Here is an 18,463-nt window from a genome sequence, read left to right as displayed (position 1 = left end):
TTAATACTGGTAATAGCCTACTTTTCAAAAGTGCAAGTATTACAACAAATGGTGATGTCAGCCAGAATAGCATCGATCTTATGAAACGGAGGGAGATATGGAGCTGTACCGATCTACTGGGTTCACCGTGCCAAACTAGTCAATAAAACATGCTGTAACTGAACCACACATGAAGGAGAGTGATGCCAGTATTATTCACGATGCGCACAGACACGCACACCGATGTATTGCCGAACTCCACACACCCCGAGACACACACTGTAGGCTACACCACACACACCCAGACACACACTTTACAAAGAGAGACAGAAAAAGAGAAACAAGAGAGAAGAAAATCCACAGAGAAGAAAAGCCACAGAGATATTCACAGCGAGTTGCAGATGACATATTTAAACATGTAACGTAATATTCCGCCCTAGTTATATGGCCCATTTACGAATTGAGTTTTCATTTCCAAAAGGTCGGTTCGCGTGGCCTCCCTCAGTGCGTGGAGCTCCAGAGCGCATCAACCCATCCGCTGTGGGAACATAAAACTTCAAGCCCCAACACATCGCCGATTTCAGGGTTTATGCATCTTAATTGTATTCACTATGGACACGATCTTGAATTCCACAAACAGAGGCGCGTGACTAAAATGAAATGTGTATTTGTGCATCCCGGAACAGCGCTGCTGCGACACGGCGCCCAAATCCTGCGGGCGCTCTGTTGTGAACACAAATAATCCCCCAGCTGAAAATCAATGCCACGGCGAGTGGGTTTTGGAGAGAGGGAGAGGGAGAGAGAGAGGGGAGGAGGGTCCGTGTTAGAGAGGGGCGGTGACTAGTGACTGAGGAGGAGGAGAAAGCTCCCGGTAAGCTCGTCCTCGCAGCTCCCTTTTTGCTGTCAATCGTAGCAGTCGGTGCCACCGGAGTGCCCGTGGCCGTGGACTTATTTCCCGCCAGGAATCGACAAATTGGACATCAACGAACTATTCCAGGTAGGGGAAGTGCCCGCTGGTGATGGGCATTTTATTTTTAATTAAAAAGAAAATTGTTATCAAAGAAATATAAAACTGCAAATGAAAGTGAGAAGTAGTAGTGAGAGTCCGTGCTGGTGTTGCTGCCCGCTGAAGGAGAACGCAGTTGAGAGCCCGGACAAAGCTACTGGGGGGGGCAATAGTGTTGGCGCCGCTAATTGTTTTTTAAATTGGCGGAGCGGAAGCGTTGCCCCATCTGCCGCGGTGACAACTCTCCAATGTTTATAATCCGATTAGGAGCAGGATCGGCAATTTGATAAAATGAGCACTCCGCGGCCACCACTGTGGCGCGTTCAGCTGCTTTGGATGTCCCCCGTGACACTCTGACCCGCGGTGCGTCACAGAAGGAGAGAGTTCTGTGTTCTGCAAAGTGCTCCGTCTCACTTCATGCTGCTCTTCTGACACTTTGCTGCATTCTTTTCCTCTGTGTTTGTTGTCTCACTCTGAATGGCATCCGTATCATGTCCCTCTGTTTTTTTCTCTCTCTTTCTTTGCTTTCAGAAGATGCTCTTCTTTCTGCTACCTGTCGTGGCTCTCTTGCTGAGCAGAACGACGGTGTCCGGTAACAGTAACGACAAATGGCTGAGCACCGTGGCTCAGTTCAACAAGGACAGATCCTGGAACAGATTCAGAGATGTGAGTTTGAACCGAGAGAAACAACATCCAGCACCATCATTAGCCTGTGTGTGTGTGTGTGTGTGTGTGTGTGTGTGTGTGTGTGTGTGTGTGTATGTGTGTGAGGGGGAGAGAAAGAGAGAGAGCGCACAATACGCCCTTGATACACCCTATGAGTACTTGAGCACTTGTCAGCAGGCATAATCCACCTTGTAGTAACTCAGCAGGTTCAGATCCTGGTCGAGGGAGAAGCCTCCTCACAGACCGAGATCAGACTTCTGCATTTTTTTTAAAAATAGCTCATGATTTGACTGTCTGAATTGACTTGAATTGACTGTTTTTATTTGCCAATGTTGACATTATGAAATCTCATCTTTCCATTCCACTTTCAAGTAGTCAGTACACATGGCTTTTAGAACTGATAATGTATCATCTCTTTGAGTCAGAAATAGAAAAAGAGAGTCAGTGATTTATTATGAGTCTAGTGGAATTTCATAACCTACACAAAAGCCTCTGCAGTAATTGTGTGTGTATGGTAGCTGTCCTGTACGATTCCTCAGAAAATTAACATACAGTACTTGTAAAAGTCTGTAGTCCACTCAGGAGCTAGTGCCTGTGTGGCTGTCTCTGTCTCTGTTAAATTATGGTGAATCAACAATACTTGTTTATTCAGAGATATCAGGCATGAGTTGGATCACATCTCAGAAGTTGCCATGTTAGCTCCTGAATTCAGTAAAGGTGAGATGTGGTTTGAAAACTTGGTTGCTATGGTTAAAACATCTATGAAATGTTCTGAGTCCTTTTACTGAAGAAGAACTTAGTGAATCGAGAAGGTGCGTCATATACATTTGCTGAAAGTCAATTTGAAGTCTAGGCATGATTCTCTGCAGCGACACCAACGTGTAGGTCTAATTACTGTGAAATAAAGAAGGAGAGCACACATTCAGACGGTTGCTGCGCAGCCATATTGTTCAAACCCCACGTTTTCAAAGATACCTAAGATATCAGGGTGAATTTATTTTCTTGAGGGTGGTTCGGGGGAGGGGGGTGTAAAAAAATGATGTACGAGACATCCAGAGTATATTTGATAAAATGGTACAGCCATAAAAACTTGTCGTTTTGGGTTAAAATATTTCACACTGTAAATATTATACAGCCTCAAACTGGAAGAGAATATATTTGAAACTGCTCGACGGTGTGATTTGAACATCCTTACATTAAGGGGAAATTGAAAGGGTTAGATGTATTAACACTGAAGGCATAATGACTTATGACTTTAGTTTCTCTTGGTATTGGTATTTTTTCTTAGGACAAGTTTGTGCTCCTCTCCGAATACGGCCTCAGCTGGGGAATGACAACGATGCAAAACCAGCATACACCCAGTATAACCAGTCATCATCAGGTTGCAGTGTTGACACGGGCTTTGCCTTTTGATCCCTCCTGACATGACGGTGTCCTCAAGACATTTCAGTCGACAGTGGGCTAACTTTGACCTTATTAGCTGACCGACCCCATACTGTATTGGATCAGCGCCAGTATTAGTCATGTCTGTACACACTGCAGGACCATACTACCTGCAGTGTGTGTGTGTGTGTGTACACTGCTGCCTACTTTCTATTCCTCTGTGTGGTCTCCTGGGCACATGAAACTTCCTTGGCAGGAAACTGTCAGTGGAGGGCTGCGGACAGGAGGATGGTAAATTACGAAAATCTGGTTCTGTATGAGTCAACAGCAAAACTACAAAACAAGCATTCTTATAACTATCTTCATGATTTTAAGTTACAGAATACAAGTGGTGAGTTAGCAAATGTACCTTGTTTTTTTAACATTAAGTATTTGGGGAACTTCGGTACAAATATATAAATATATACACGGAAATACATCATTCTTTTTCAGTTTTTTTTTAATAAACCATCAAGCTGGATTATTAAAACTAATTATGTTATTTGATGTCATAATTGGAAACCAGATGGCAATCCTTTATGACCCCACTCATGAAATCCACATATTTCTTCCATGCTTCTCTCTTTCACTCATTTTCTTTGTGTGTCTCCGGAGCCGTGAATGACCCTGTGCTTCCTGAACCGTGGCCCTCTCCATCTCCCCTCCCTCTCCAGCTGCCCTCCCCCGTGATTCCTCCTCTCCAGTGTTCTCCCCCATCTGCCACGTTTCACGCTGCATCCCCGATGAGCCACTCGCTCCCTCCCGCCTATTGCATGAGCGTCGATAGTTAAAAGTGCAGGTGGCGTATCTCTAAAACATAAGGGGAATAGGATTTTATTTATTTTATTTTGCTCGGCACATTCCTAACAACGGGACTGCTTTGCAGACAGATGGTTTATTCTAGTCCACTCCAATCTACAAAGGACATGAAGTAGAATTAAAAGAAACATATAATTCATTACCATCACATTTAGTCTGTTCAAAGAAATATTGTCCTCCATAAAAACAATGTGAGTTCCTTGCTTGTCTTCTTGATGCGTACCTGCACTTCAGCTGGTTTGTAGAAACAAAAGGACAGATTTGTTTAATAAATGACACAAAGCGTCGCTTCAGACTGTGGAGAGGCTTGCAGTCTGATTCTGATTAGTTGAGTTGTCTTGTGGGAAAGTCTCATTTTATTTTAATTTATCTTGCAGTGACTTTTATTCAGCTTGTTAGATGATCTACATGTTTATTACCAATTCAATAGTTTCTTAATCTTTTCATTTGCCAAATCACTTAATTAAGCCAATTGTATTTTCTTTTTCCTCAGGTTACATTTACCACTCAAATTTGAATAATCATATATGCCAATAAATTATAGCAGCATTTAATATAATGTGTTGTAAGCCTGCAGCTGCCTCGTGCCCTTGGTCACATCAGAGTATTCTGGTCAGGACAAAAGCATATACTGTATGAGTGGTATTCAGTAGAAGCAGCAGCAGTAAAACAAAGTAGCGTATTACCCAATAAACATCTGGTAACACTAGCATTCAGGGGGGTTGAGGCCGTGGTGCTTGAAACGCGCCACGAGGGTGGTTTCCACTCCGTCTCTTTATGGTGCTCGTTACATAGCTGTGCTCTCCTCAGACAGATTCACAGTCAGTACATTTGTTAGTTGAGTGAACCAGATGCTTTTCCTGAAGTGTCCTCACAGACACATTTGGAGTTGATAGTTTCATTCATTCTCAATTTCTAAATTAGATACCTTAATTACTTTACCTCGCTCACCTTTCGAGTTAAAAACCGTCCACCTCAATCTTCTGGGTCCTCTGCATTGCAAAGAGGAAATACTGATAATTTGGAACCAAACTATTGGAGCATTTGTTAAAAGGTTATAGAACAGCAGTTTAAAAAGCCCCCGGTGTAATTACTTTTTACATCGCAGTGAAGTATATCAGATAATACTACATATATTATGGTCTGTGTATTAGTGAGCTGGCCGGTTCAAGCCAGCTCTGCTATTCTGGCCTGAGCGAGGCTATTGCACTTGTGTATTTTTTCAAGGACATTTTTGGGTAGTTTGTATTGAAGAAACAGTTCAGCAAGCATTGGTGTCTGAGAGTCTGTGTATAAGAGCATAAGTTGATCTACATCGAGAATGCGTTTAAATAAGTAATTAGGACCATCTGATTTAATAAATCTGATCAGAACTCAGTCCGTTTTTAGGGCAAAATGTGTTTTACCGAAAGCATAGAAGGTTGGCTTTGAATGCCTGGTCAGATTGATAGAATGTTTACTCATTTGACAGATTTGAACGTTCATTTTGACAAACGCCCAGCCCTTGTGTCGTCTGTCGTTGTCTTGCGTGGTCTAATCTCCTCTCATGTTGTCTCTTATCAGAATCTCTCTCTGCAAACAGTCACAGAATGGCTGTCATTGCCAACCAGGCAGACCCACTTTTATCTTCAGGAGGAGGAAGAGTTGTTTGCACTCTTCGTCCTGTTTATTTCTTCTAAAAGAGTCATTTCTCATCTCTGTGCTCCTTTTCTCTCGTTTCCTACCGAAATCTTGTCTTCCGCCCCCTGCTCGCATGCTGTCAAGTTTGCAGAAATGCACTAAATCTTATTGGGGGACAACGGATATGTGCTGCATATTTCCTCATATATTTGTGTAAGTGCATGCTGTCCCCAGACTCTCTGTTCATTTGCTGGTAGACCTGGTGTTTGGCTACTTCCCACCATGTGTTTGCACTGCGACTGTGTGTGTCAGAGCCAGCGGCCTGTCTCAGCTCACTCTTGTGAAGACAATTAAATTCTGTCATGTTTTATCTTTCGTATTTACTTTTCCAAGACGACTGAGGCTGCCAGTCACCAACCCCCGCTGTCTCTCTTCTACAAAATGGTGTGTCAACTGTGTGTGTGTGTGTGTGTGTGTGTGTATGTGCGCGCAATCATTTTCATTGCAAAGCTGGTCGGTGTATTGCAGGTTTTTCACTCTTCCATTTATGGAGCAGAGGGTTTTGCTGCGTTTGCACGTTCCCACTGACACACGGCAAACACGTTCACACCTGGGAGCTTCCCACCGCATCCGAATGAACTGCTCCTCTTCTGCTATGTCTATGTTTGCACCCGTGTGTGTATGCGTGTGTCCTGATTACGCAGCTGGGGGGGGAGGGGCGTGGGGAGCTTTAGAGAAGCAGCTTAGACGAGACAAACCCTGTACTCACCTTCACCTTCTCTCTCACACACACACACACACAACCTCTGAGTGATCACTCCCCTGCAGACATACGGTATTTCCGTCAATTAAACGAAGTCTGGGGTGAACACCTGCCATTCTTTCTTATCTCTCCTTTCCTCTGTCCTACATTTCTCTTGCTGCCTCTCTACCTTCTCTTCAGACTGTTTATCAGCTCCCTTCTCTCTCTCTCTCTTTTTATATTCCACTAACTCCTGATGAAACGGTGTCCTTCAAAATACACCTTCTTCTCCTTTCATCCCTTTTCCTTTGCCATGCTTTCCTTCTGCATGCGCACTTCTGACTGTGAGTTCTTGATTTCAAGTGAAAAAATGCTGATTCTAATCTCTGTGTTGAAGAAGTGTCTTCCTTGTCACTTTATACTGACTCATGGAAATTTTTCACATCTCTCTCTAGCTACTGTCTCTGCATGTGTACAAATGTTCACCACACAACACACATGCACACACACAAAGCGTACCATCCACCCTGAGGCGCTTGGAGAGATCGATCAGTACATTTGCAGGGCCTGGTAACCCTTGATATAATCAATAAGTGCGTGAAGAGGCAGGAAGACTCACACAGACCCCCATATGCAGGAACACACACACGCACGTTTGGAGGACAATTCGGTCACAGGCTAGACAGAGGTCACTGTCCCCTATGACCAGGATAAATAGGTTTTGACTGTGTGTGTGTGTGTGTGTGTGTTGGTTGGAGGACAGAACAGAGAGAGACATTCAAAGCGGGAAAGCTAAAGGGTTGCCAATGAAATATTGGCTGACAATAAGAAAAAGGAAATGGGGGGGAAAAGCGAGATAGTAGGAGAAGAGGGGAAGAGGAGGAGCTTTTATGTGAAGCCTATCAACACTGCGGGAAGAACAGATGGACGGACGTGGAATCCATCATCAATAAAACATGTGTATGAGTGTGTGTGTGCTTCAGTCAGCTTGATTATGGCAGCGCCTCCAAACGTTCTCTCTCTTTCTCTCTCTGTGTGTGTGGGAATTGTCATTCTGCCGGTCTATGTGGTGCTGATATGAAGCACTCCTGCCGTTTATTCTTTTGAAGAGATACTGTCTGGTTTGCTGCTAATGTTAACATATTTATACAGAGAAGCCACCCTCTTACTATCGGGGGATAACATGTATATGCTCTAAACTACTTTTTTAATTTGATGTCTTACTTTGAGCCATTGGAAAATAGATATTTTAGGTTTCTATTCCAAAGTATTGCATTGGGTCATCTATACTGCACTTACCAAACCAATATTAATTTGTAGTTACAAGCATGACCAGCACCTTACATTTAGAAGTAGGTAATATGATGATGTATAAATGAGAATTTATTCATGAAAGACATTTTGCAATGCTATTTATACTGAAGTAGGGCTTTCCCTTTTAAAAGGTACAGCTCGCCCCAAAACCACATTTATAACTATATTGAAAGAAAATAATTCCTGCATGTTTGTCTCAAGTTAGAGTGTCTTAAGCTTATGTTCTTTGAGTATTCTCCAGTGAAAAAGAATATGCATTTCACAGCTTAAAAAGTAGGTGGGCTTAGAAGGTAGTGCGCACACTCCCGTAATACTAACCCATGCAGATTGACCAATGGATGGATGTCATGGTAGTATTGGTTGAAATTGGTTTGAACTGGCATCTGAAAGGGTTAAATATTGTTAATTTAATCTTGATCCATTTCGGAAGGAATGTGCTATATTAAAAGTGATGGGATCAATCTCCTCCGCAAATCGCAACCGTAACGTGGTGGAGAAGTTTGAGAGGCTCAGTGATCCTGGGAGCTATGTTGTCCGGGGCATTAGCCCCTTGGTAGGGTCTCCCAAGGCAAACAGGTCTCGAGGGAGAGTCCAAAAAACCCTGATGAATAGCAGCCCACGGACTGAAGCTACCTCACCCGAATAAGGGAAACCGGGGCACGCTCCCGGAGCCAGACCCAGGAGGGGAGCTCGCCGGCGAGCGTCTGTTGGGCGGGTCTTTGCCTATGGGGCCCGGCTGGGCTCAGCCCAAAGTCATATCATGGAGCAGCCACCCTGTGGACCCACCACCCGCAGGGACAAGCATCGGGGTCGGGTGCTATATATACCGAGCCAACGGGTTGCGGGGGGTAAGGCTCTGACTATTGTTTGTGCATATGCACCAAACCGCAGTTCAGAGTATCTGGTCTTCTTGGAGTCGGTAGGAGGGGTCGTGGAAAGGGAACCGCCTGCCGACTCCATAGTTCTCCTGGGAGGGGGTCAGGAATAGTGACCTTGGACTAGCAGACCAGAGTGGTGGTTCCCATTTTTAAAAAGGGGGACTGGAGAGTAGGGTTTGGTACCGAAATCCGGTACCCAACCCAACAACCGGTGCCACCCGGACCAAAACGCAACACACATTTGCCTAAGCCGATTGAAATTGAAAAAAATATATATTTTTAACTTATCTGGTGACTCCGCCCTGTCAGCAGATTAGATAGCCTATCATTTAACTTTGAGAGCGGAGGCATGCACCGTGTATGAGCTACGAATGCAACAGTCTGATATCCGTTTTTGTCAGTGCGGCCATGAGAACGGCTTTTACAGGGAATATGGCTGAAGAGGTTTTTAATGACGTCATTGTCAATCGTCGTCTTGTGCTCTTTTTTTAAAGTATCAGTTCTGGCACCGTTTCGGTATCGTTTTAAAAGTACCAGTTTAGCACCGGTATCGGAAAAAAACCAAACGATACCCGTCCCTACTGGAGCGTGTACTCAAACTATCGTGGTATCACACTACTCAACCTCCCGGGGAAAGTTTATGCCAGGGTTCTGAAAATGAGGCTCTGGCTGTTGGTCGAACCTTAGATTCAAGAACAGCAGTGCAGATTCCGTCCCTGTCGTGGAACTGTGGACCAGCTCTTTACCCTCGCAAGACTACAGGAGGGGTCCTGGGAGTTAGCCCAACTAGTCTACATGTGCTTTGTGGATTTGGAGAAGGCTTTCGACTGGGTCCCTTGGGGGTTATTGTGGGGGGTGCCGCGGGATTACGGGGTTCCGGACTCGTTGCCGCAGGCTATCCGGTCTCTGTACGCCTGCAGTAAGAGCTGTGTTCGCATTCTCGGCATTAAGTCAGATACGTTCCCAGTGGGTGTTGGCCTTCGCCAGGGTTGCCCTTTATCACCGGCCCTGTTTGTGATTTCCACGGACAGGATACCTAGGCGCAGCCTGGGGGCGGAGCAGGTCAGGTTTGGGGGTCTCAGGATCGCCTTTCTGCTGTTTGCAGACAATGTGGTCCTGTTAGCGTTCTCGGACCATGACCTCCGGCATTCACTGAGGCATTTTGCAGCAGAGTCTGAAGCGGCGGAGATGGGAGTCAGCAACTTTTATTTCATTTATTTGAACACATCAATAAACCCAGGGGTAAATGTGTCAGTCTTAGCTAAGGCTACATTTGTAACCGTAGTCCCTGTAGCCTCCAAATCTGAGGCCATGGTCCTCTGCTGAAAACCTCTGCTCCCTCCAGGTTGGAATAGAGTGCCTGCCCCAAGCAAAGGAGTTCAAGTATCTCTTTTTCACGAGTGAGGGTAAGATGTAGCGGGAGACTGACAGGCGGATCGGTGTGGCTGCAGCAGTAAAACAGGCGCTGCACCGGATCGTCTTTGTGAAGAGGAAGCTGAGCCGAAAGGCAAAACTCTCAATTTACTGGTTGGTCTCTGTTCCAACCTTCACATATGGTCACGAACTTTGGGTTGTGAAAGAACAAGGTTGCGGATACAAGCGGCCAAAATGAGTTTCCTCCGTAGGGTGGCCGGGCTCAGCCTTAGAGATAGACTAGGGAGCTCAGTCATCAGGAGGGAGCTTGGAGTCGACACGCTACTCCTTTGGGTCAAAAGGAGTCAGCTGAGGTAGTTCGGGCATCTAATTCGGATGCCTCCTGGACACCTCCCTTTAGAGGTTTTCCAGGCACGTCCAACTGGGAGGACACCCCGGGGAAGACCCAGGACACGCTGGAGGGATTTTATCTCCCAGTTGGCTTTAGAACACCCCCAGAATTAGCTGAAAAATGTTGCGGGTGAGAGGGAAATCTGGTTCAGCCTGCTGAGTATGCTGCCCCTACAACCTGACCCTAGACTTAGTGGATGAGAATGGATGGATGGAATCACTTTTTCTATTGTGCCTTCATCAGGTCAAAATATGTTTTTGTTCAAAACTTTGGTTTATGACCAAATACCTGCAATACTAAAGACATTCAGCCTCCAGGCTGTTGTTTTTAATGCCAATAAGCAAATATTAGCAGGTTGACTCCATCCACATTGCTCATCCCTACCTACAGTCTGCTTTGTTCACGTGTTAAGATAAATTATGGTAAACATCGAACATCAATGCACACCATCAATATGACTCCAATGGGGCTGTAACTATTGATCATCAAACTATACTTTCACTTTTTAATCATTTATTGAATAACCATTTAGTATACAAGGTCACAAATGGTTAATAAAAAGGCACCGGTGACAAACACGTCTTGTTTTGTCTGATGTGAACAATACAATAAAGGAATATAGAAAAACATATCATTGACCCATATTACCTGTAAATTGTTTCATTGATTATTCAATGAATCATTTCAACACAAAAAAAGATTCACTCAATATAATTTCCAGTGAAATATGCTATCAGCCTGCATGCGTTATGATCCATATGGCTTCAAGCTGTTTTGACTTCATTCTCACCATATTTCATTTTCATGGATGTCTGCAGTTGTTATCACATTTACATAATAAAAATGACAGGCAGAAATCTTTCTGTAAAACATATGTCTGTAATACAGTGGGTTTGAACTCACATCGGTAGCAGCAGGTTTTGATGAAAGTGAGTGTATGTGTGTGTGTGTGTGTGTGTGTGTGTGTAGGTGTGTGCGTGTGTATGTGTTTATATGTGTCTATGGAAACATACGTGTCAAAGTTTAACGCATAATAGGTTTTTGAAATGTGCATGTCAGATCATGAATATAGACCTATACTCTGTATGTCAGAATAGTTTTTCCTGTCTTTATGTTGCCATTGCCATTAATGAAGCTGTCACCCCCACTGTGCGCTCGCTGGTTCTTGTATGATCAGTTTCTTCCTCAGGGTTTTGCTCCCTCTTCATCTCTCCATCTGCCAGTGCATGATTTTTAATTTTGTCCTCCGTTTTATGAATTGAAATGAGCGGAAATGAGTCGCAGCAGCCTTATTCGGCCACTTGTTACTCTCCAAAGGAAGTCCCTGTTGGCCCAGTGATAGAATAGACCTGCGGCTTTAACACGTCATAGCAGGAAATGCGCAGGTGAAACTAATCTCATTAACAATGGCTCAGTTTCCATCAACCCGCCCAACACCCTGGAACTAGCTCACCGAAATGGAATGCAGCCATTTTAGATTTCATTTTCATGTCAATTACACCTGTCAACAGACCTCGAGATGTATATTGTTACTCACCAATGAGTACGCTGCTTTTTATGATGTTTAATATTTTAAATGAATCTGAGCTCCAAATGGGGATTTTTGACATGCGTTGTCTCAGAAGGACATACAGGTGGGAGGAGCTGTATTCCTTCGATTTCTTTGTGTCTCTCGATCACATCATATCATTTGATTTCTCTTTTATGTGCTTTTAGCTAAAAACTCAATACTTTAGCTAAATACTCAGCAAATTAAAATGTGCACAACGAGCATGCTACATGCTAAAGTTTAGCAGGTATAATGCTTCACGCGTTCACCTTCTTGGCATGTTAGCCTGCAAACATTTTCTAATTAGCACCAAAAAAAAGTACAGCTGAGGCTAATAAAAAAGTAATTAGTTTTGCAGGTCATCAACCAAAGAATTGGATGAATTCTAATTTTGACCTGGTGATGATGCTTAATGAAAGGAGATCAAAGTAATACAAAACATAACCTTCCGGCATTTTCAATGCGAAGGTAATGAATCATCTGGAGACATGAATACAAAATGGCATGGCAACCTATTCAATTAAATTTAAAAAAACAGGAATCAGTATTCTTGATTTTGTTTTTCAGTCCTATTTATCATCTTGTATCACTTGCAATATGTAGCACACTCGAGAACAACATTCTCTTCTTTCCAATATCATGTAAAGAGGGAATATCTTGTGATTTCTAAAGCAGCGTCATGCTTTGATTGATTGTATGTTTACCTCCCCTTGTTTCCTGTAATTACAGTAGTTTGATCTCAGAGGATTGACACACTCATTGCTCTAATGTTAGCCGATGCAGACGATCATAACGATAGTTAAATTACATGTTGTTATTTGGTATAAATAGCTGGGATACATGTTGTGCTTCCGAGGTAGCAGAATCAATTATATAATGCAGCATATTTTACTGACAAGTCTGCACAGATTACATTCGAAAGTAGCCTTCCCACTCCTGATCGTCACTGTATGAAATAAATCATGGGCAGTCTGTTTCTCTTTTTCACACCTCCCCGGCCCTCCTTTCGATCAGTGTCAGCATCTCTCCCCTCCCTCTCCTCCTCTCACTGATGTTTACGGTCTCAAAAACCATGTCAGATTGAATTGGTCATTATCAAATTCCCCCCCTGAGGGCAGGGTTCAGTTACTGTTTGTGTGTGTGTGAATGTGTGTGAGTTTGAGAGATGTCTTGTCTGCTTCAATAATTCAGGAGGTGTCTGCTACTGCAGCTCATGTGAGGCTCCTGGGAGGAAGGGAGGGAGGGAGGGATAGAGGGAGGGAGGGAGATTGACACACAGATGTGGCAGATCTCCTCCTCCTGTGGCTTATAGTCTTCTTCCATATTCCTCCGTGCATCGTGTTGTAGTTTTCTGGCACTACGTAACTCCCTGGAGGTCCACTCTTGTTTATGAAACATAAACTCTTGGGAATCGGTAATAGTAATGAATAGTTGAACCCTGAGGGGTTGAATGAATACTGCATGTAAATTTGTGGACTCTCTTCACGTATGTGTGTGGACAGTTAAACCAATAGGCCTCTGGGTAATGTAGTTCGACAGTGTTAGCTTTTCCAAAGATTATGGGGAACTGCACTGTCTGCAGCTTCCCCTAAAGAGAAGTTTATTTAGATTGCTCAAAGTCTCTTGATCTAAGATGTTTATCATATAAGGACAACATCCTTCATTTAATTATGGCTGATGCAGTTAGGGGTGCATGAATGTCGATACCAAATGCCATGGTGATCGCTTGAATAGTTTTTAGTGTGACTGACCAACATATGCACATTAAAACGTATTGGAATTACATAAAATGTCCTCATGGTAATGGATGTCTTTTAAGGGTGGCAGGTGAAACTTTCATATTTACCCAAGTCCTCCAGCTGTAATCTAGTAATTATGTCCGTTTGTTGTTGGTTTCTATGTTGGTGTGCTTCTGCCATCAGTGTGGGAGGAGTGAGTTATGTCAGCTGTGTGTCAGAAAGTGGATAAAAGCAGCATCCAGTCCCAGGACCCAGTGGTCCACTTCAACACCTGGGATAGAGGGGCTGCTGCTGATGCTTCTGGTGTTGAAGTTAGTTTAAGCCCGTCACTGCCAACTTCAGCCCCCTTTTCGCTGGCACTGTACACAACCACTCTCCAGTCAGATGCCACAGCGTTGTCAAAGTAACAGCTGGCTGGACGTCCTGTTTCAGGCTGACTTTCAAATCCAGGGAGACGCATGGAACCAGATTTAAGCCAGATGGGGTTTTCATCCCTTGTATCCTATTTCAACTTTAAAAGTTTGAACACATATAAAAGTTACGAGGGGAAACTCTAATTATAAAATAATTTGTTAATTTTTTACTTTATAATTTGTTATTGCCGGTTATGCAGTTACACAAACAAGATGCTCCTTGTCTGTCATGGGCTTGAGTTTCTAACGTGTCATCAGGGGATACCGTGCTGTGAGGCGAACGTGTTGTTTAAATGAGTTGACTGAAAATGATCCACGCTAATGTTATGAGACCACACGCACACGCACACACACACACACACACACAAACACACACACACTTTGGTTTGTGCTGCAGACATGGCCTTCTGTTCCTTGAAGGCTTGTCTTTTTTTTACCGATACTTTCTAAAGGTTAACATATTTGATTCAGTTCTTGCCATTAACGTATTTGGTTTTGTTCAAACTAAAACTCTTGCCAACTCATTCTCTCTGTGCTGTCATCCAAAACAAAATGAAATCAACTGCGCATATGTCAATGATATTCGTGTGTCATGCGTCAGCCGAGAGCATTGCTTGGTCACCATGAGGCAAAAGAACGGCTCACTTGTTGTATAACAATCAATATTAGTTATAATTTAATTTTACACATCAATACTTTCATTTCAAGAGCAATGGACTCACCTCCCCCGTCTCCCCCCTCTCTCCATTTCACATTCCTTTACAGTTGCGATGATACAGGTTGACAACGGCTGTCCCAGTGATCGAGCAGTGGACAGGGGAAAGACATACGAAGAATAGTGAAGCCAAAGGCTAGTCATGTTTTCTAGAGGAATAAAGGGAGATTGATGTTACGCATATGTCAGGCTCCAATTAATGGGGGAGAGACATTGTGAGAAGAGTGTGGATGGGAAAAGGAATATATTTATGCATGTTGGAGGACAACACAAGAATAGTTTGACAGCTTTAATTAAACTCAACTGAGTCATCCTCTAAGCTGCAGCTGTAATCACATTCAAATGAGCAACACATTCAGCGGCACACATGGAATAAGGTGTGTGTCTATGTGTGTGTGTGTACACTTTTAAACCTGAACATGTTTGTTAGATAGAGAAGACAAAATGAACGATAAGCTGGAGAACATAGTTGACTATATAAGAATATCCCAAGGTTTACGACAATAGTTTCATGTCACGATATTGATATAATATCGACTTATATACTTCTACAAGCAATGGTTGCTGTAGCTGAACTTTTCTTCATCAGGGGCGTCGTTAGGCCTATTTTAGGGAAATGGTGTGATGTCATTAAATGAAACTATTGTTTCTCACACGGACACATTATTTATAACTAACATGTTACATATGTGCGTGCGTTCTGGTTTGTATATTTTCTCCCCCTTCAAATTTTAGAAACTGAAAATGTCATTGTTGCATTGGACTGAGTGCTACTGCACTTGCATTTTAGTGAGAAACTTGTCCTGATGATCTTTGTCAGTGTTGTTGGCAGGGAGGCGACTCCTGTGATCATCTCTTCTCCAGACTCGGTCTGTTTCTTTGTTTTGATCTCAGTCACTGCAGCAAAGGAGGCCTCACATCAATACGTGGAGGCCAGGGGGAGTCACTGCTCCAAAGCTTTCTGTCCCAGGTCAGGCTGCTCCTGCTTCACACACACAACGCTGTGTGGATGTGGCTTCATCTGGAGGCCTCGGTCAGATGGGTCTCCTCCCTCAGAGAGAGCAGCGCCCCTCTGTGTGTGTGTGTGTGTGTGTGTGTGTTTGTGTTCAGCTCCCATGTATTCACACGGCGTGCATTGCGTGGCCTTAACTGTATGAAGTTGATGCTGTCGTTCAAAACCTCATGTAACACGGGGCTCATTTTCTGAGTGAGTCCACTTCACGTCGGTCCTCTTGCGCTGGCTTCATGCTACTGTTGGCTCACCTCTCTCCACAGAAAGGGGGGGTTGCAACTTGTGGACTTAAAACTAATTAAAACATAGTCGTCTGAAACCTGACGGAGTTTTGCCCGCTCTGGTTTCTTCTTCTTTGACTCTCGTCTCTCCGTGTTTTCAGCAGCATCGTCGCTACGTTTCAGCCACGACTCCATTGTTAATGTTTTCAAGGAGGCAGTGATTGGCAGGTGATTGACAGGTGGCGTGCCCCCTGGAGTACCTTCACGTGCCCCCTGGAGTACCTTCACGTACCCCCTGGAGTACCTTCACGTGCCCCCTGGAGTACCTTCACGTACCCCCTGCTGCGCTGGCTTTCTCACTCTGCCAAGTAACGTCTCTCGTCATCGACAGCCAGGATTACAGCCAATGAGGTTAGCTCAAAGTAAATGATGCACTGAGTGAACTTGTAAGTCCAGGTAGTTACAGAATGTCGGTAGTTATTAACGAGTGTTTCCTGCTTACATTTAGGTTTACTTGATGCAAATGAAAGGGAAGAGTTAGAAACTGTCTCCGGGGAGCGAGTGTGAACGAGCTAATTCCAAATACAAGAAATAACTATTGAGATCCATCTATTCTTAGCATTAATATATTATTATTATATTTTATTCCATTGAATGGTATATTTGACACTGAACTAGTTCATCTTTCTCAGTGATAGTGACTAAATGAGCATAACTTATCACGATGACCCTGAAAATCTGTATCTTGTGTTATATACTGAATGAAGCAAAACTACAGAGCAAAGTCACTTTCTGATTGAACCAATGGACAACCGGGTTCCCCCAAATAATTGCTGTGCTCGCAAACATTGACAGACATACCACTCCCTTTGGGTCTTAGCCCCCCACTCGTTCTTTGAATCCTACAAATGACCCTCTTCTTTATTATACTATATTTTTCAGTCAAGTTCATTGTTTTAAATAAGCTGTTATTGCTGTTTTGTGATAATGTAATAAGCAAACATTGACCAATTTATCTATAACTTCTATATATAGAATTTGAAGTCGCCCCCAAAATCCAGTATTGATAGGGCTTTAATTTGAACACGAGCATGGATGGTACACACACACACACACACACACACACACACACAGGTGCATTAATAAATGTAATACACAATATAATCAAGCTGCCATTTCATAAACTAAGTGGTCTGTTTAATGATCTTCAGTTGATTTCCTTTTAAGTAATCAACATCACTGCAAACCAATTGCATTTGGTGGAATAATAATGCACCCCGTTGCACAGACACACACACGCTTACACACACACTCAAATGAAATGTTCACAACACCTTACTTGCATGTGTTTTGCCACTTATATGAAAACAGAAAATACCATCCCACTCTGACTCTTGCTGCCCAGTTTTTCAGAAAGAGAGATTGGGTGAGAGTTTGTAATGTTCCCTTCCAGTAGAGGCACGATTAGAGGATCCTTGGGGTAACTAGTTTTGTGAGGGTAGAGAATGGTAATCGATAATTATCATGTTAGTTGCACCTGATCAAACCCAGACAATCTGATATTGGCTTTGGCTAAAGCTGGATGTTGATGGCACCACCAGAGAGACATATTGTATGTCATCCGGTTGTCGCTTACTTATATGCCAACAAATTAAACAACAAAATATGTTTGTCTCTCAAAGTTCAAAATTCGGTAGGACTGCTCTGTGGGTGCATGCGTGTTTGTGTGTGTTCTTACACTTCCTCCCCCGTCTCAGTTTAACAAGGACACTCAGCAAGGGAGCAGCAATGTGCAAAGACTGCAATATTTTACTGACTCAGATTTGAAAGCTGGCCTTGTTTCATACTTTTGTTGCAAAGGTCAAAGTATAGATAAACATTTTGTCAAGGTACGGAATAAGTGTGTGCTGGTGTGTTTGGAATACACTTTTCCCAGACTATGTTTCCAACAGGGTAAAATGAATTATACAGCAGGTTGTTGTCTGATTTAATTTTGGCTGCTTTGTATGACTGCCTGCTTGCTGTTAGGATCCCAGATTGGTGTGTGTGTGTGTGTGTGTGTCTGTGTGTGTGTCCTGTGTGTGACAGTGTGTGTGTGTGTGCGTGTGTGCGTGTGAGAATGTGCGTGTGTTTGGAAATTTTGCATTTCATTATTTTATGTTAAGTTGAAGATGTACCACCGAGTGATTGGATAGATAAACAAGTTTAAAATCTGTTGTCTCTTGTGACCATTTACTTATGCAGAAAACAGCGCTGTGTGCAGAATTTCAGTTTGCAAGCTAACATATCATTTTCTGATTTCCTTTCATGTCTTACCTGATACCTTTTTTTACTCATGGTACACCAGGTAAGTCTGTATTATCCACTTGCTCATGTTGTTTTTGGCTTAATTATAATAATGATTGTGATTTTCTCGTGTGTATTTTCTGGTTGGTGTGTTATTGTGACTGCAGGGACTTGGGCCGTTTCTTTCAACCTGGGTTTCACACACGTACAAATCGAGTGTACACCCACACACACACACACACACACACAGGTCTGTGCTGCTGGCGAGATGATTTGTCGACATAGTGTGTTTGTAGGTGTTTTAGGAGGTACAGCCT

The 18,463-nt window shown here is 43.3% G+C and overlaps 1 protein-coding gene across 3 annotated transcripts in view; it reads left to right on the top strand.

Moving 5' to 3' along the window:
• Positions 1–869: 869 nt before the first annotated feature.
• spock1 (SPARC (osteonectin), cwcv and kazal like domains proteoglycan 1) overlaps positions 870–18,463 on the top strand; it is a 116,914-nt gene continuing 99,320 nt past the window's right edge. For 2 of the 3 annotated variants that reach the window (XM_056439522.1, XM_056439520.1), the window contains exons 1-2: positions 870–976; positions 1,517–1,651. In XM_056439522.1, coding sequence (XP_056295497.1) covers positions 1,520–1,651 — 132 coding nt within the window. In that variant the 5' untranslated portion in view covers positions 870–976; positions 1,517–1,519. The remainder of the gene's footprint in view (positions 977–1,516; positions 1,652–18,463) is intronic. The other variant, XM_056439521.1, reaches the window with a different exon arrangement.

Source organism: Pseudoliparis swirei, chromosome 19, assembly GCF_029220125.1.
Source record: "Pseudoliparis swirei isolate HS2019 ecotype Mariana Trench chromosome 19, NWPU_hadal_v1, whole genome shotgun sequence".
In the NCBI taxonomy this organism is placed as follows: domain Eukaryota; kingdom Metazoa; phylum Chordata; class Actinopteri; order Perciformes; family Liparidae; genus Pseudoliparis; species Pseudoliparis swirei.
The sequence above is the reverse complement of the archived record's forward strand: the minus strand, read 5'-3'. Positions and strand labels throughout refer to the sequence as shown.